Source organism: Panthera uncia, chromosome X (genome assembly GCF_023721935.1).
Source record: "Panthera uncia isolate 11264 chromosome X, Puncia_PCG_1.0, whole genome shotgun sequence".
Taxonomy (NCBI): Eukaryota; Metazoa; Chordata; class Mammalia; order Carnivora; family Felidae; genus Panthera; species Panthera uncia.
In genome coordinates, this window is record NC_064817.1 from 60,450,308 (window position 1) to 60,467,529 (window position 17,222).

A 17,222-nucleotide genomic window follows, 5' to 3' on the forward strand; every position below is an offset into this window, starting at 1 on the left:
AAATGTTCCTTCCTTCCTTCCTTCCTTCCTTCCTTCCTTCCTTCCTTTCTCCTCACTTCCTTCCTTCCTTCCTTCCTTCCTTCCTTCCTTCCAGGCAAACACTACCCCCATATTGAAATGTTCCTTCCTTCCTTTTTCTCTTTTTCTCTTTTTTAAATTTTTTCAAAATTTACATCCAAGTTAGTTAGCATATAGTGCAATAATAATTTTAGGAGTAGAATCCAGTGATTCACCCCTCTATGTATAACACCAAGTGCTCATCCCAACAAGTGTCCTCCTTAATGCCCCTTACCCATTTAGCACATCCCTCCACCCACAATCTCTCCAGCAACCCCCAGTTTGTTCTCTATATTTAGGAGTCTTTTATATTTTGCCCCCCTCCCTAATCTTATATTATTTTTGCTTCCCTTCCCTTCCCTTCTCTTCATCTGTTTTGTACTTAAATTCCACATATGAGTGAAGTCATATGATATTTGTCTTTGTCTGACTGACTAATTTCCATTATCATAATACACTCTAGGTCCATCCATGTTGGTGCAAATGGCAAGATTTCATTCTTTTTGACTGCCAAGTAGTATTACGTTGTATATATAAACCACATCTTTATCCATTCATCCATCGATGGACATTTGGGCTCTTTCCATTCTTTGACTATTGTCAATAGCACTGCTATAAATATTGGGGTGCATGTGCCTCTTTGAAACAGCACACTTGTATCCTTTGAATAAATATCTAGTAGTGCAATTGCTGGTCGTAGGGAAGTTCTATTTTTAATTTTTTGAGGAACCTCCATACTGTTTTCCAGAGTGGCTGCATGAGTTTCCATTCCCAGCAGCAATGGAAAAGGGTTCCTCTTTCTCCACATCCGCACCAGCATTTGTCATTGCCTGAGCTATTAATTTTAGCCATTCTGATTAGTGTGAGGTGGTATCTCATCATGGTTTTGATTTGTATTTCTCTGATGAAGAGTGATATTGAGTATTTTTCCATGTGTCTGTTAGCCATCTGGATGTCTTCTTTAGAAAAGTGTCTATTCATGTCCTTTGCCCATTTCTTCACTTGGATTATTTGTTTTTAGGTTTTGAGTTTGATAAATTCTTTATAGGTTTTAGATACTAGCCCTTTATCTTATATGTCATTTGCAAATATATTTTCCCATTCCATTTGTTGCCGTTTAGTTTTGCTGATTGCTTCCTTTGCTGTGCAGAAGGTTTTTATCTTGATGAGGTCCCAATAGTTTATTTGTGCTTTTGTTTCCCTTGCCTCTGGAAATGCGTTGAGTAAGAAGTTACTGTGGGCGAGGTCAGAGAGCTTTTTGCCCTCTTTCTCCTCAAGGATTTTGATGACTTCCTGTATTATATTTATATCTTTCATCCATTTTGAGTTCACTTTTTGTGTATGGTGTAAGAAAGTGGTCCAGGTTCATTCTTCTGCATGTCACTGTCCAGTTTTCCCAACACCATTTACTGAAGAGACTGTCCTTATTCCATTGGGTATTCTTTCCAGTTTTGTGAAAGATTAGTTGGCCATACATTTGTGGGTCCATTTCTAGGTTCACCTAAATGTCTGTTTTTGTGCCAGTACCATGCTGTCTTGATGATTACAGCTTTGTATTACATCTTGAAGTCCAGGATTGTGATGCCTCCAGCTTTGGTTTTCTTTTTCAGGATTGTTTTGGCTATTTGGGGTCTTTTCTGGTTCCATACAAATTTTAGGATAGTTTGTTCTAGCTCTGTGAAGAATGCTCGTGTTATTTTTGATGGGGAATGCACTGAACATGTAGATTTCTTTTGGTAGTATCGACATTTTAACAATATTTGTTCTTCCGATCTATGAGCATGGAATCTTTTTCCATTTTTTCGTGTCTTCTTCAATTTCTTTCATAAGCTTTCTATAGTTTTCAGTGTATAGGTTTTTCACCTCTTTGGTTAGATTTATTCCTAGGTATTTTATCATTTTCGGTGCAATTGTAAATGGGATCGATTCCTTGATTTCTCTTCTGCTGCTTCATTATTGGTGTATAGGAATTCAACCAATTTCTGTGCATTGATTTTATATCATGAAATTTGCTGAATTCATGGATCAGTTCTAGCAGTTTTTGGTGGAATCTTTTGGGTTTTCTGTACAGAGTATCATGTCATCTGAAAAGTGTGAAAGCTTGACTTCCTCCTTGCCGATTTGGAGGGCTTTTATTTCTTTGTCTTGCCTGAGTGCTGAGGCTAGGACTTCCAATACTATGTTTAATAACAGTGGTGAGAGTGGACATCCCTGTCATGTTCCAGACATCCCGGTCAAGCTTTCAGTTTTTTCCCATTGAGGATGATATTAACATTGGGTCTTTCATATATGGCTTTTATGATCGATTAATCTACTATTTTTATTTACCTGTGAAATTTTTTCCTTTCCCAATTTTCTTCCTCCTGATTATGGCTTTTCTATTACACTCAAAGAATTCTCTTTAAAGTTTTTTTGTAAGGCTGGTTTAGTGGTAATAAATTCCTTTAACTTTTGTTTGTCTGGGAAACACTTTATCTCTCCTATTCTGAATGATAGCTTTGCTGTATTCTTGGCTGCACGCTTTTTTCTTTTTAGTGCTTTGAATATGTAATGCTAATCACTTCTGTCCTGCAATTTTTTTTTTTGCTAAAGAATATCAGCTGATAGCTCAGTAGAGTTTCCTTTTTATGTATGTAACTGTTTTCTCTTGCTGCTTTTAAAGTTCTCTCTTGGAGCACCTGGGTGGCTCAGTTGGTTAAGCGTCCAACTTCAGCTCAGGACATGGTCTCATGGTTTGTGGGTTCGAGCCCCATGTGGGGCTCTATGCTGACAGCTTAGAGCCTGGAGCCTGCTTCAGATTCAGTGTCTTTCTCTTTCTGCCCCTCCCCGACTTGCACTCTCTCTCTCTCTTTCTCTCTCAAAAATAAATGGATATTTAAAAAGTTAAAAAAAATAAACTTCTATCTTTATCACTACCTTTTGCCATTTTGATTACTGTTATGTCTTCGTGTGGATCTCCTTCAGTTGATTTTGTTGGCGGTCTCTCTGTGCCTCCTGGATCTGGATATCTGTTTTCTTTCCCAGATTAAAGAATTTTTCAACTATTGTTTCTTCAAATAAATTATCTGCCCCTTTTTCTTTCTCTTCCCCTTTTGGTATCTCTATAATGCAAATGTTTTTCTTAATGTTCATTTATTTATTTTCAGAGAAAGAGAGAGCATGTGAGACAGAGACAGAGAGAGAGAGGAGAGATAATCTCAAGCAGGCCCCATTCTGTCAGTGCAGAGCCTGACATGGGGCATGATCTCACAAACTGTGAGATCATGACCTGAGCCAAAATCAATAGCTGTCCACTTAACTGACCCATCTAAATGGGTGACCCATCTAAAATGCACATGTTATTACACTTGATGTCACCAAGTTCCTTTAACACATTTTCATTTATTATTTTTTGTTCAGTTTGATTGCTTTCTATTATTGTCATCCTTCTTGCTGATCCATTCTTGTGCATTTTCTAGTCTATTATTTATTCCCTTTAGTATATTGTTAATTTATGTTATTCTTCATCTCTGATTGTTTATTTTTTTACATTTTCAATCTCTTTTGAATGTCTCACTGAGATCCTCCACTCCTTTCTCAAGTTCAGTGAGTATCTTTATCACCATTACTTTGAATTCTCTATCAGGTATATAGCTTATCTCTGATTCATTTTGCTTTTTGATGGTGTTTTTTTCCCCTTTTCTTTCATTTAGGACATATTCTTCTATCTAACTCTCTGTTTGTTTCTATGTATTTGGAAAGTCAGCCATGTCTCCTGATCTTGAAAATACTGGTCTTAGGAAGAGGTCTTGCAATGCCTTGTAGTGCCATGTACCCTTGTGCACCAGAACAAGGTGCTTCAGTGGTGTCTCTTATGTGTGTTGCATGTACCCTACTGTTTGGTTGAGTTGTGTTTGTCTTCAGTCCAGTCAGCTGCGAAAACCTCTTTGTTTTGCAAGAATGGTTCGATCCTTGTGCTTTTAATGGGTCAGGCTGGGACACTTTTGGGTTGTAGTTGGGTCAGACCAAAAGTATGCCCTCAGCCCATTTGCTGAGGTTTGGGTCACATTGAACTGCAGGGTGCTATTGCTGTGTTGTCCCCTGAGAGGCTTCTCTTGGTGGGCAGGTCTTGCCGTCAGACCACATGTCTGCCTACAGTACATCTGTGGAGTTTTCAGTGACTTTAAACTACAGGGCTTTATTTTTATGCTTCTTTTTGTGAGGTTTTTGTTGGTGGGCAGGTCCTGAAGTCAGTTCAGTGATCTGCTTCTAGGCCACTAATGGGGATAAAGTTGAACTCATGTGGGTGTTTATCTTCCCATTTTTTTTCAGGGCAAGCATCACTTTGGAGGGGTACTAGTCACTGTTGGGGTATATAGAATGAGAACTGGTCAGAGCCACTTTGGAGGAACTCCTACAAGTGGGTTGGGTTTGGTGGGGCAAGTCTGTGGGAGACCACGGGTATGGTGAGCTCAGTGTTAGCAAGCTATGTGGCAAGTGTTCATGCTGGTTCATGCAGGTATCTGGGTATCTAGGTTGGAGGGTGGGTTGCAGAAATGGTGCCTACCCACTCTTTTGTTCTTGGATAAATCTTCTAAAGATTCTTGTCCCTCAAGTGCAAGTTCTCAGATTAGTAAATAAATCTCCATTCCATATAACCAGGTATTTTTCAGTTTCCTGCTTCTATGCTGTATCTTGCCAGAATTGTTTATTGTACTGTTTTTTTAAGGGTGGGGATTCATTTTCCTATCATCCTCCAGCTTTCCCAGAGCTAAGCCTGCTGATTTTTAAAATACCTAAAGTTAAGCCTCACTGATTGTAACAACTCATGAAGTTAAGCTCCACTGGTTTACAAAACCAAGTTTTATATGGACTTGTCTTCCCATTGCAGGTCCTCATGTCTGGGGTGCCTGTTTTGAGGTCTGTTCCTCTTCTTTCTTTGTGTTTGTGGTATCCCTCTCATTTGTGGTTAGTCTCACCAGAAGTTTGGTTTCCAAGTGGGTGTCTGACTTTCCTACCATTTTTGATGTTGCCTGCTCTCTACAATTAACTGTGGACTGTTTATTCTCCCAGTCTTTGGGTAATTTTCTGGGTTAGTTGCACTGAGGTGGCTGTTATTTAGGTGTCTCCATGGGATGGGGTAAGCTTAGGATCCTCCTACTCTGCAATTTTCCCAAACTTTCCTCCATGTTGCTATTTTAGTATTGGACCGAGGCAATCTAACCCAGGATGTACACATGAAGATGAATAGAATAAGTGAGCTTCTTTTCCTACCTCCAGTACAGTACTTACTAAAAAGGGCCAACAAATTTACATTGCTCTAAAATCTAATCTCATCTTTCAAGTTCCTAAAAAAATTTCACTGTTGGAGTTACTAAAGGATTAGTAAAAGTTAGATATTGAGGTATATATTTAATTATCTCAAAAGGCCATTTAAAAGTCAATTAAAAACGAAAAATCTTTAGAGTGAAAGCCAGGTGATTTTGAGAACCCAAAATCCCAAAGTTTAGAGTCTGAGATGAGTATACAAAGCCATTTATGTTTATTCTGGAGAACAAAATACAAAACATTGCTTTAACATTTGAAATCATTTTTTGAGATACAGACCTATATTAGCTGAACAAAATAAAAAAAAAGTCAAGTGTATAATGAAAATGAACTTGAATAGCTGATGGGATTTCAAAAAACTGTTAGAGACCAAATGTATGTGAAGACTGTGTCATGGTAATGCCACAGGGTATTATATAGTCATTAGAAATTATAAACATTAGAGTCCTTCTAATGTCAATATTCTAGGATAGTATACAATATTCTTAAGATTTTGTTTCCAAATAAAATCATAGGCTTTAGTTCATGGTTCATGTGTTCATGTAAACAATTTAAGACTGTAGGTTATTTAAATGTATTTTGTAAAATAAATAAATCATTGAAAAAAACCCTTGCTTCTACTCTTTATTTTGAAGATAGAACATGGTCCAGCAGGATAGCATAGAAAATTAAGGAATTGAGCTCTGGAGTCAGACTACCTAGATTTGAATCTTAGTTCTGATCCTTACTAGCTGCCTGACAATGGACATTTACTTAATTTCTTTGTGCCTTGGTTCTTAAGTCAGCAAAACAGGGATAAGAATGTTATATATATCACAGGGCAATTGTAAGCATTAAATGAGTTGATATAGATAAAGCACTTAAAACAGAATAAAAGCTCAATAATTATTAGGTACCATGGTTAAAAGGCATATTTTTCAACCTCAAGGAATTTATAATCCCATAAAATGATGATTCCACTTTGGGAGAAAATACATACACATATGAAAAAAAAGGAAAATAATTAAGTACTAAACAGTTTCATATAAGATACAAAAATAAATGACATTAAAGAATAACAAATCATGGTTAGATTGTAGGTGATTGAATTATGGTATGTTTCTGTGTGGGAGAAAGTGGGACTGCTAGTGGAAGTGAAAACATAGGAAAACACCTAGAGGTGGGCATAAGACACAAGTTTCTTTTATGTGCATTAGAATTTCACTATGACTATATTTTGTTCTAATTCTTTCAAAATTTAGAATCCATGTAATAAATATGAATCATTATTTTTAACAAAACCATCTATATACTTTAAAATTATTTAAAAGTAAAGCTTTAACATCTGTATAACATCTGTATGTATGTTATGATCACATTTGAGTTTCAAAAATGCCCTGTAATAAGGCAGAAGTATTATTATTCTTATTTTATAAATGAGGAAGCTGAATATCAGAACTCATGTCGCTTGCTTAAAGTTACACCACTTGTAAGTAATAGAGACAATATTAGCAACCAGGTGTTCTAGCTTCCAATTTAGTGCTCTTCTACCACACTATACTTACTGAATAACAGAAAGCTTAGTACATGATAAATGAGGACTGATTTTTTTGATAAATAGTATGTTTGATCTTTGTCTCAACCAAGGAAAAATGGTATAGGATAAAAGTGTAGATACTGCTAAATCTCAGGTATGTTAAAAATAAAAATAAGTGGGCACCAGTTATTACTATGCCTTAGAAGTCCTCTTTCTTTCTGTTTTGAGTGTTTTCCTAAAGGGCTGCAACATTAGAAGTGAAATAGAAATAACATACACATGGAAGATTCAGATAGAACTTTTCCTTTCATAACTTTCTTTTTTTCTTCACCATTATCATTTATTTCCTCTGAGGTAATGTGCCTTTTGAAACACAGAATAAAGGAACAGACCACACTTCAGCAAAACCTTGCCATGAATATTATATTTCAGCTATAATCAAGTTGTGTCTTAAGAACAAAGATTCCACTGTAATATAAAACCCACTGTAAATATATCCTTGATACTCCTGTCAATATGCCAATAAAGAAGTAAAAAGTATAAAATAATAATAAAACATAACTTCTACTCATAAATGTATATCATAGAGCAAAATCTCTGACATAGTTGTATAAATATAAGTACTTCTTAAAACAATTTGTAATATCAACATTCAAATTTTTATTCAGAAACCTATTGGAGCTAGTTTTGATACCAGTAATAAGCATGTAGAAGAAAAGTAGAATCCCTTCTCTCTTCTTTAGATAAATTTTAAATTACTTTTGTTTATATATGGGGGTGCCAGTTGTCTAGTTTCTTAAGGAAGGATTGTATGTCATATAGGGAGAGAATTACCTATAATAATGTCAATAAGCCACAAAAACTCCACTATTCTCTTTTGAGAGCCTGGGGTTAGGAGCAGAAGAAAACTGGACACAAACTGGTTTTTGACCAGGCTTATATTCTTCAGTTTCCAGATTGCACATTGCATGGGGCCTTTAGGACTATTTGGTTGGATATTACTGTTCTATCACTTGCATATTCTATTTTGGAGAAAAAATGGCCCTACTTTGCCTAGTCAGTCAATATTACAAAGAAAGAGGGTGATGGGACATTTTATGTAGGTCCTCGGTTATTCCAGTTCTCATCTGATGACATGTCTGCAAAGGGATATGTTAGGATGACTGGGGACTAATTGCTAATTTTGTATCTTAAAAAGCTATTTCTTATCCTTTGTAAAGTTTTTATTTGAGGAGAAAAACTTTGATCTCAGATCCATTTTTTTACAATGCCAAGACAAAAATATTCTTCACCTTTTGGTGAATGATCAAACCACTTATAATTTAGTTCATAGTTGTGGACCGAATTTTTAACACTTAAAATATCTTTACGACCCCTAACAGTGTGGATTCATAAATGAGATATATTTATAGGCACACATTCATTTAAGTATTTGTAAATTATTAATGGAAATTCTTATTTTTATTACAAATAGTTTGAGATAATACTTGTTAGGGAAACGCTTTTCATTGATTTGCATTAGAAATAGGCTTAAATTATTCTTTACATATTTCTTCTTTCTCTGGCAAAGAGGCTTTTTTCTTGGGTACATAAGTCACACTGGACAAAGAATGCTTTCTAATTGTAGACAGCCTTCTCCTAAAGTTCCCCCCTGAAAAGAAATATAGGAGAGGGTCAAAGCAACAATTTGATGCAGCCAGAGACAAGGTTATGACTACTGACTTTTGCATTCTAAGAACAGAATCACAGGGTTTAGTTTCATTGTGTAAAAAATGAAGGTGGATGGTGCGTTGAATATGATATGGCATGAAGCTGATCAGAAAAGCAGCTGTCACAACTATGATCATTCCTATAGCTTTTTTACGGCTTGACAGATTTTTGTTCATTGAATTTTTCAGTAAGGTTAAAATGATCATTGTGTAACAGACAATTATAATAACAAAAGGAATAATAAATCCGACAAACAATGACACATAATGCAAGACCAAAACATGATTTTTAGCCTGATTGTCCTGTGGAGGCTCAAAGCACTTGGTATTGTTTTTCTCATCTTTGTAAGATGTGGACATTAAAAATGGAGAACTGGTCAAAATTACAAAAATCCAAATGCCAACACACACAAATTTGGCTTTCTTCTGTTTAACCAAATTAATGTTCTGGACTGGGAAAACAATTGCAATGCACCGGAAAAAACTCATGGCTGTCATAAAGAAGATACTACAATAGAGGTTGACATACAAGGCATAGGTGCTGAGGCGGCACAAAAAGTCACCAAAGAGCCAAATGCCTTTGTGAACATAATAGACCACACGGAGAGGCAGTGTACACACGCACAGTAGATCTGCTACTGCTAAATTAATCATGTATACTTGGAAAGCTGACTTCTCATGATATGTTTTTATGAGGACATAGAGCACAAAGCTATTGCCAAAGAAGCCCACAACGGAGATCATAGAGTACAGGGTGGAATACACTTGATTGCGGAAGTCATCAATGGTATCATTGCACGTGTTATTACTGCCAGAAGAAACTGTCAGATTTCCAACTCCATCCATATTTCTCTAGGAATGTCTGCTTGGTGCCTAAAATACATACATATATATATATATATATATATATATATTTCTTGCCATTTTTTACCAGACAATAAATTACAGGAAGTACTAAGATTTCACTTTGTAGTGTCATTATATATACTTTTTGACCATGGTAGGAAGCACAGGTGCTGGGGAAATGAAGAGATATTCAGCTGCATCTTGCCTCCAAGAGAAGGGTTTGGGACCTACAGGCTCAGAGAAAACTCTTTTTCCCCTCTTTTTTCCATCCAAGCTTGCCTAATGGACTTACTCTTAATCTTCAAGACCTAGCTAAAACATCTCTGCTTTTCTTTAATTCATATTACTCTAGTACTATTCTGTAAATCTTCCTTTTAATTGAGTTTGTTTCTCTATTAGATAAAATCTTTAAAGATAGTAGTTTCATAAATATAAATTTCATCTATCTTCTATCTACCTATAGTTATATATCTATCATCATCTACCTATTGGAAGAGCATTGAATTCACTTGGAGAATACGATCTAGGTGAAAATGCTTGTTTTCTTCAAGAAAGCTTCCTAGGTAACATCTGCTGGTTGATGCTCATCCAGTTGCTTTAATTAGAGAAAAAAGTTCCAGAGGTAAAACACGTTTCTAAAATCTGCACCATAAGTTAAGGCTCTGAGGAAAGATGTAGCATAATTAGTTGAAATATACTTTCTGGGTAAGTGTATTGTTGTAACTGTTTATCCTTGTTCTCTTCCTAGACTCACTCTCAAAGTCATACTATTCAACAATACATGATCATTTCTCTTTATACCAAGGGGTTGTTACTTGGTCTAATTTAGTTAAGTTATATCAAGACAGTCAATTAGGGCAGTAAACAAGCTCTGATTAGATAGAGCTAGGGATGAGACAATGTAGAAGTAATGATTTCTAGTGTTCCTCCAGATTCTTTTATTCTTTAAGAAAGTGGGAGCACCTCATCAATGTATAATATAGTGGATAATTTTTTACTGAAGTCTTATTTCTTGGACTTTTACACGGTTTCTGCTCCCTAGTAAGAAAGAGTTGGTTGGGGTTTGTAAGGTGGAAAGACTGACTGAATATAAAGAAGCCCCAACAATAGAAGGGACTGATCTTGTCTCTGAATTATAAATACAGAAACAGACAGCTATGGTAGTGGTTGTAGGTGGGATATAACTTCCAGGGTTTACTACTGCTAACGACTTGGCCAGTTCCATTTTTTCTTTGATTAAAAAATTTCATTATTTTTCACCAAGAACTGTTGGTATATGACAAAAACAATGAGGGTGGATATCTAAGATCAAAGAAAAAAACGAGGTGACTATTCCCAACTTCTGATTTATTTCTCAGGTTTTTTTCCAGCTACCCACCTCTTTCACCATTGGCTCCCTGAACTCAGGTGCAATTATGGGAAAAAGGGAAACCACCTAAGCTTAATCTAGTCTTTTTTTGTTAGCTCTATTACTAGGTTTTCCACAAACTGGGCAGTGTTATGCTGAGGCACTAGATGGTGCTGTTGAGATTTTTGTTTTAAGAACTACACTTGAAAGATATTAGATAATTGCCATCTGTCTTTCCTACCACCACCTTTACTCACTACATAATTTCCAGAATAATTTCCCTATATTGGAGCTTTCAACTATGTCATACTCTGTTCTAAAACCTTCAATGGTCACTGAGTGCCTTCAGAATAAAATCCAAACTTCTTGGCCTGATATTTAAGGATCTCTAACACTCTAGTTGCAACTGAATTTTCATAGCTTCTCTTTCACTTTTCTCTTTTACACACCCTATATTTCTTTTTTAAAAAATGTTTATTTATTTATTTTGAGATAGAGCATGAGCAGGGGAGGGGCAGAGAGAGGGAGAGAAAAAATCTCAAGCAGGCTCTGTGATGTTAGCCCAGAGCCCTATGCGGGGCTTGATCTCACAAACAGAGAGATCATGGCCTGAGCCAATATCAAGAGTTGGATACTTAACCAACTGAGACACCCAGGCACCCCTGCACACACTGTACTTCAATGAAACAACTATTTTATTATGCTAGGGACATGTGTTACATGTTTTCCCATCTGCTATTTTTTTTCATGGTATTTCTTTTTCCCTAAATGCTTTTTGTTTCATCTATGTGTATGCAAAATCTACCCACCCTTTAGCTCAAATTACACCCTCCTTGACTAAGAATTTCTTTATCCTCCTTCCACAGTAATTTCTATCATATTCTCTTCTGGGGAACTTTAAATTTATCTTTCAGATCAGCAATTTGTACATATATTTGTCTTCCCTTACAGACTATCTTGTTGATATATAAGAAAGCATGTCACACAGGGCTAATACATATGTACCTTGACCATAATTGCTCAATAAATTTTGGTTGAATGAATGAATACATGAACGATGAACAAGTTTGTTATCTTAAAGTATTTTTTTAAGTTTATTTACTTATTTTAAGAGAGAGAATGAGCAGGGGATGGGCAGAGAGAGAGGGAATCCCAAGTAGGCTCTACACTGTCAGAGTGGAGCTTGATGCAGGGCTCAAAACCCATGAACCTTGAGATCATGACCTAAGTCAAAACCGAGAGTTGGACACTTAACTGACTGAGCCACCCAGGTGCCCCTTAAAGTATTATTTATAATTTAAAACCACTTAGAGTTATCTTTGCATTCCAATATCATTTAAAATTTTTCCACCCTCAGAGCCTAAAGCAAAGTTGCTTCCTAAAGTATTAAGGAAAGCACTAAATAATAAAGCTAACTGTAAGATTAAAAAACATTCATATCTTGGGGTGCCTGGGTGGCTCATTCGGTTAAGCCACCGACTTCAGCTCAGGTCATGATCTCGCGGTCCGTGAGTTCGAGCCCCGTGTCGGGCTCTGTGCTGACCGCTCAGAGCCTGGAGCCTGTTTCAGATTCTGTGTCTCCCTCTCTCTGACCTCCCCCATTCATGCTCTGTCTCTCTCTGTCTCAAAAATAAATAAACGTTAAAAAAAATTAAAAAAAAAACATTCATATCTTGACACAGAATACCCATTTATTTTTCTGTTAAATATTAGAAATTTGAAATTCCCAGATCTTTGAATAAAAGATGCCAAATAAAACTGATAAATAAATTAATGAAAAACGGATGGTCATTTGTCCCATTAATAAACTTTCCAGCCCTTACAGACCAAATTAAGTTTTCCTAGTAATGTTTGTATTTAGTTTCAATTGTTTATAATTAAGTCACATCCATGACTTATATTAGGTTATAAAAATAAAATTATAAAACTTTCAAACAAGTAATGAATCCTAGAGGGGTAGAGATCACTTAGTCTAAGGCACTCATTTCACAAATGATGGCTTTGCTTATCTTAAACAGCATATAATTCATTTTTATAGAACTTACTATGTATGATCCCCCAATAATGAGATCTATGCTGTAAGGATACATAGATACCTAAGATCCCATCCATGCCTTCAAGCAGCTCATAATCTGTTCATGGAGAGGAGTGATGACTCAGAAGTATGGAGAGGTTACAACACAGTATGATAAGAACTATCTTAGAACAAAGCAAATGGGCTATTAATTGGTTAATATAAACAAGCAATAAACATAAATAAAATTAATTTTTGGTGAAGATGACAAAAAAAGTTACTTTGTTAAGATAATTTGCAAGTTGAAGAAACAAGATTGATTTAGAAAATGGAGCCATACCTCTTTCTGACACTGCAGTGCCTTTCACAAATGTTCCTAGTTAGTGGTCAGTGCTTCTTATAATGTAATTTCAGATGAAGCCTAAGCTGAAATCATAAGATTGAAAAAGAAGTTAATGACATTAGAAGTATTCTGGAAGGGTCATGGGAGCTTAGTGGCCTTAAGTACAGATCCAGAGTGTGTCATGGGACATCACAGCTTTAGGACAGATTTAGGGCTAGTTATTGGATTCCATGCTTCCTTCTTTCCTTCCATTCATTTTTACATCCCCAGGGAAGAAACTTGGAATACAGGCCAAGGCTGATCACAGATATTTGTTTCTGTGTGCAGAAAGCTTCCATATCTAAAGATGAACACAGTATCATAAAAATACTCCTCTCTCTATGAAACCATGATATTTTCCCTATTTTCTTTTCTAAACCATTTGGTATTAAGTTCAAAGGGGAAATAATTTGGAAGTTCATATCTGAAGATATAGTTTGCTAGAAAGAAGACTTAGAACATTAAAAATTTCAAATATATCTGTCTGGAATGGTTTAGGGACAATTTTCCTTTAAGGAATAATAGATTAGAGGACCTTGGACTCTTCTCCCTAAAAATCTCATAATAGTAGTTATTGTTTATATCACTAATTTGGCATATATTATATACCTGCAGAAACCAACTGTTTTGTAGTTTGTACAGTTAACTTTTCATGAGTATATGCTTCTTCTCTTCAATTAAGCTATATCAGAAAATCTAACAAAGTATAACAAATCTCCAAGAAATGAACAAAGAAGGGTTTTCATGAAACATTAGCAACCTGGACACTTCCCCCCTAAATTTGTATTTCCCTATGGCAATTTTCATCCCTGTCTGCAAGGACTACGGAGACTGGCCACTTTTTTATTTATCTATGGTCTAAGTACCAACAAAATAAACACCTTCCTCCAGTTTATTCTTAGCAAGTATAAACACACTGGGCCTTTGTAAAGAACTCTGCTGAAAAAAAAGGAAATCACAAGGAAAATAAAGGAAATTCAGAAATATAAAATATAGATATATTTTAAAAGTAGGAATCTCAACCTACAGCTATAATATTGCTTTTTGAATCCACCCTGTGTTCAGATAATCATTTTTAAGATCTTCTCCAACTTCTTTTCCCTTTATGAATTTCCCTCCTTCTCCAGGTAAGGAGTTGACATAGGTAATGTACTACTAGCAGTCTGGATGAAGTATGGACTGAAGGTGGGGAATTAGTCAAATTAGTCAAACTGCGTTGGCTTTTATTCAGTAAACTTTTTTTTTTACTTAGCTTGTCCTAGGTCTCTGTAATCAATAAGGGTATACTGACAGAATATCGAATGAAAAAAGTCTTCTCTGAACCTTAAATTATATAATCCCATTCATTTATAGAGAAAATTAACTTTGGCTCTGTCACAATTTTGTATTTAGACAAAACATATTTTTTCCTAGTGTGGAAAGAGAAAGAAAGTTTATGAATTTCTAAGACCTATCTGTGAGAAGTATAATATTACCAGACTAATGTACTAGTTATCCATTTCCATGGTAGCTGTGCAATTATAACTTAATTCACACTACATGTACAAATAAGTAAATGTCACATTGTCCGGGCAACAGGGTAGTGTTTCCTCAAGTTTGGGATTCTGAGGTGTCTTCTATTATTTCCTAAGAAATCCTGATCTTTGCACATAGTGGGCATTTAATACTTGGCTCCTTACCTTTTTTTTTTTCAGTTTCCTAGAGGATTCTTGTCTCTGACAGCAGCTTCTGCCAAAATTAGATTCTACCATTCTTATCTGGGTGATTGTGTGGGTAGGCATCAGACAAAAAAGTAAGAGTATGAGTATGTGATTTTTTAATTTTAATTATTTAATTCAGGAGTTGCTAAGATCTTTTATTTGGGTCATTTGAAGTCCATGAACATGTATGTGTGTGTGTGTGTGTGTGTGTGTGTAAATTTCTTTCCTTCAGCCCTTAGTTTCCATTGAACCTGTAACATGGTCAAGCTCCAGTGAATGAGGGAAATAAGAAATACAGAGATAATCTGAGAATACAAGGTCCCAATTCATGTACCATAGTCTTTATTGTTGCTGCATTAGAACTACCTACAAACAAGAATGACTTATACACTTTGTGTTCTCTAAGCGTGGTCTGGGTAGAGCTGATGATCTACAAGTGTCCCTAGGCTTGTGTCTTCTATCAAATGAAGATAGTAATAGTGATTCTTTTTTATTTTTAATAAAAAAAAGTCATTCCTGTTCTTCTCAATCTAATTTAGTATCTTTCTCCATTAAAGTTCTGCAGTATTTTGTTTTTACTGTTCTTGATCATTTTCATTTCTTGTTTTGTGTCATAGTCATCTCCTGGTTTTTCAATTTAAACTTCTTCATAATTCCCACTCCAGTTCTACTAGAATTAAATAACAAAAAACAAGTCTTATTCTTTTTGTATTTCATGCTATGTACAGTTCAATGTGTTTTAAATATTGGGTGATTTGAATTAATTTTTATATACTTTCATTAATGTCTTATCAAAATAAGAGAGAATCTTTGCATGGAGAAAGACAATGAACATGGTACAAAGTTTGTAGAACTGATAGGCATAAGACCTGGACCATCCTCAGACTATGGTGGGTGATTAATTGTGTGATCTTGAATAAATCACTTCCACCCTGTGATCTTTTCACTTATTTGCAATTCAATAGGTTTATATTATATGATCTCTGAATTTCCTTTCAGTTTCCCATTGTATAAAACTATGAAGGCCAGGGTACTTTTTTTCCTTGGTTTACTTTAATCCTAGGGAAAAAGAGCAAGTAGGATGAGAGATCTATGGCTTTACTGAAGAGAAATATGGACAAAAGTTGTTTGAAAGCTTGATTTAAGACTATTAAGATATTCCCTGAGTTTTAGGTTAACGTCTGAGAGATATACTCAATTCTTCTTTGAATGTATTAGCTGCTCTCAGGATATGAACTTGGTCAGAACCTCTAAAGGCAACACAAGCATTTTTAGTGTTTTCTAAACTAGTGCTAATCTTATGATGTAAAGCTGTCCCACTTTCTTTTGTTTCTTTAATTTTTAATTTTTAAAAATTTACATCCAAATTAGTTAGCATATAGTGCAACAATGATGAAAGGAGTAGATTCCTTAGTGCCCCTTACCCATTTAGCCTATCCCCCCTCCCACAACCCCTCCAGGAACCCTCTGTTCTCCATATTCACGAGTCTATTCTGTTTTGTCCACCGCCCTCTTTTTATATTATTTTTGCTTCCCTTCCCTTATGTTCATATGTTTTGCCTCGGAAAGTACTCATATGAGTGAAGTCATATGATTTTTGTCTTTCTCTGACTGACTAATTTCACTTAGCATAATACCCTCCAGTTCCATCCACATAGTTGCAAATGGCAAGATTTCATTCTTTTGATTTCCAAGTAATACTTCATTGTATATATATACCACATCTTCTTTATCCATTCATCCATCGAGGGACATTTGGGCTCTTTTCATACTTTGGCTATTGTTGATAGTGCTGCTATAAACATGGGGGTGCATGTGTCCCTTCGAAACAGCACACCTGTATTCCGTAGATAAATGCCTAGTAGTGAAATTGCTGGGTTGTAGGGTAGTTTTATTTTTAGTTTTTTGAGGAACCTCCATACTGTTTTCCAGAGTGGCTGCACCAGCTTGCATTCCCGCCAACAATGCAAAAGAGACCCTCTTTCTCCACATCCTTGCCAACATCTGTTGTTGCCTGAGTTGTTAATGTTAGCCATGCTGACAGGTGTAAGGTGGTATCTCATTGTGGTTTTGATTTGTATTTCCCCGATGATGAGTGATGTTGAACATTTATTCATGTGTCGATTGGCCATCTGGATGTCTTCTTTGGACAAGTGTCTATTCATGTCTTTTGCCCATTTCTTCACTGGATTCTTTGTTTTTTGGGTGTTGAGTTTGATAAGTTCTTTATAGAATTTGGATACTAACCCTTTATCTCATATGTCATTTGCAAATATCTTCTCCCATTCTGTCGGTTGCCTTTTAGTTTTGCTGATTGTTTCCTTCGCTGTGCAGAAGCTTTTT

The 17,222-nt window shown here is 35.7% G+C and overlaps 1 protein-coding gene across 1 annotated transcript in view; it reads right to left on the bottom strand.

Annotated features, from left to right (window-relative positions):
• Window positions 1-84: 84 nt before the first annotated feature.
• The window catches only part of CYSLTR1 (cysteinyl leukotriene receptor 1), a 54,098-nt gene continuing 36,960 nt past the window's right edge, over window positions 85-17,222 (bottom strand). Inside the window, exons 2-3 of the mRNA XM_049644001.1 lie at window positions 13,138-13,223; window positions 85-9,462 (exon numbers count right to left, since the gene is read on the bottom strand). Of these exons, the coding sequence (XP_049499958.1) occupies window positions 8,416-9,435 (1,020 nt within the window). The 5' untranslated portion in view covers window positions 9,436-9,462; window positions 13,138-13,223 and the 3' untranslated portion in view covers window positions 85-8,415. The remainder of the gene's footprint in view (window positions 9,463-13,137; window positions 13,224-17,222) is intronic.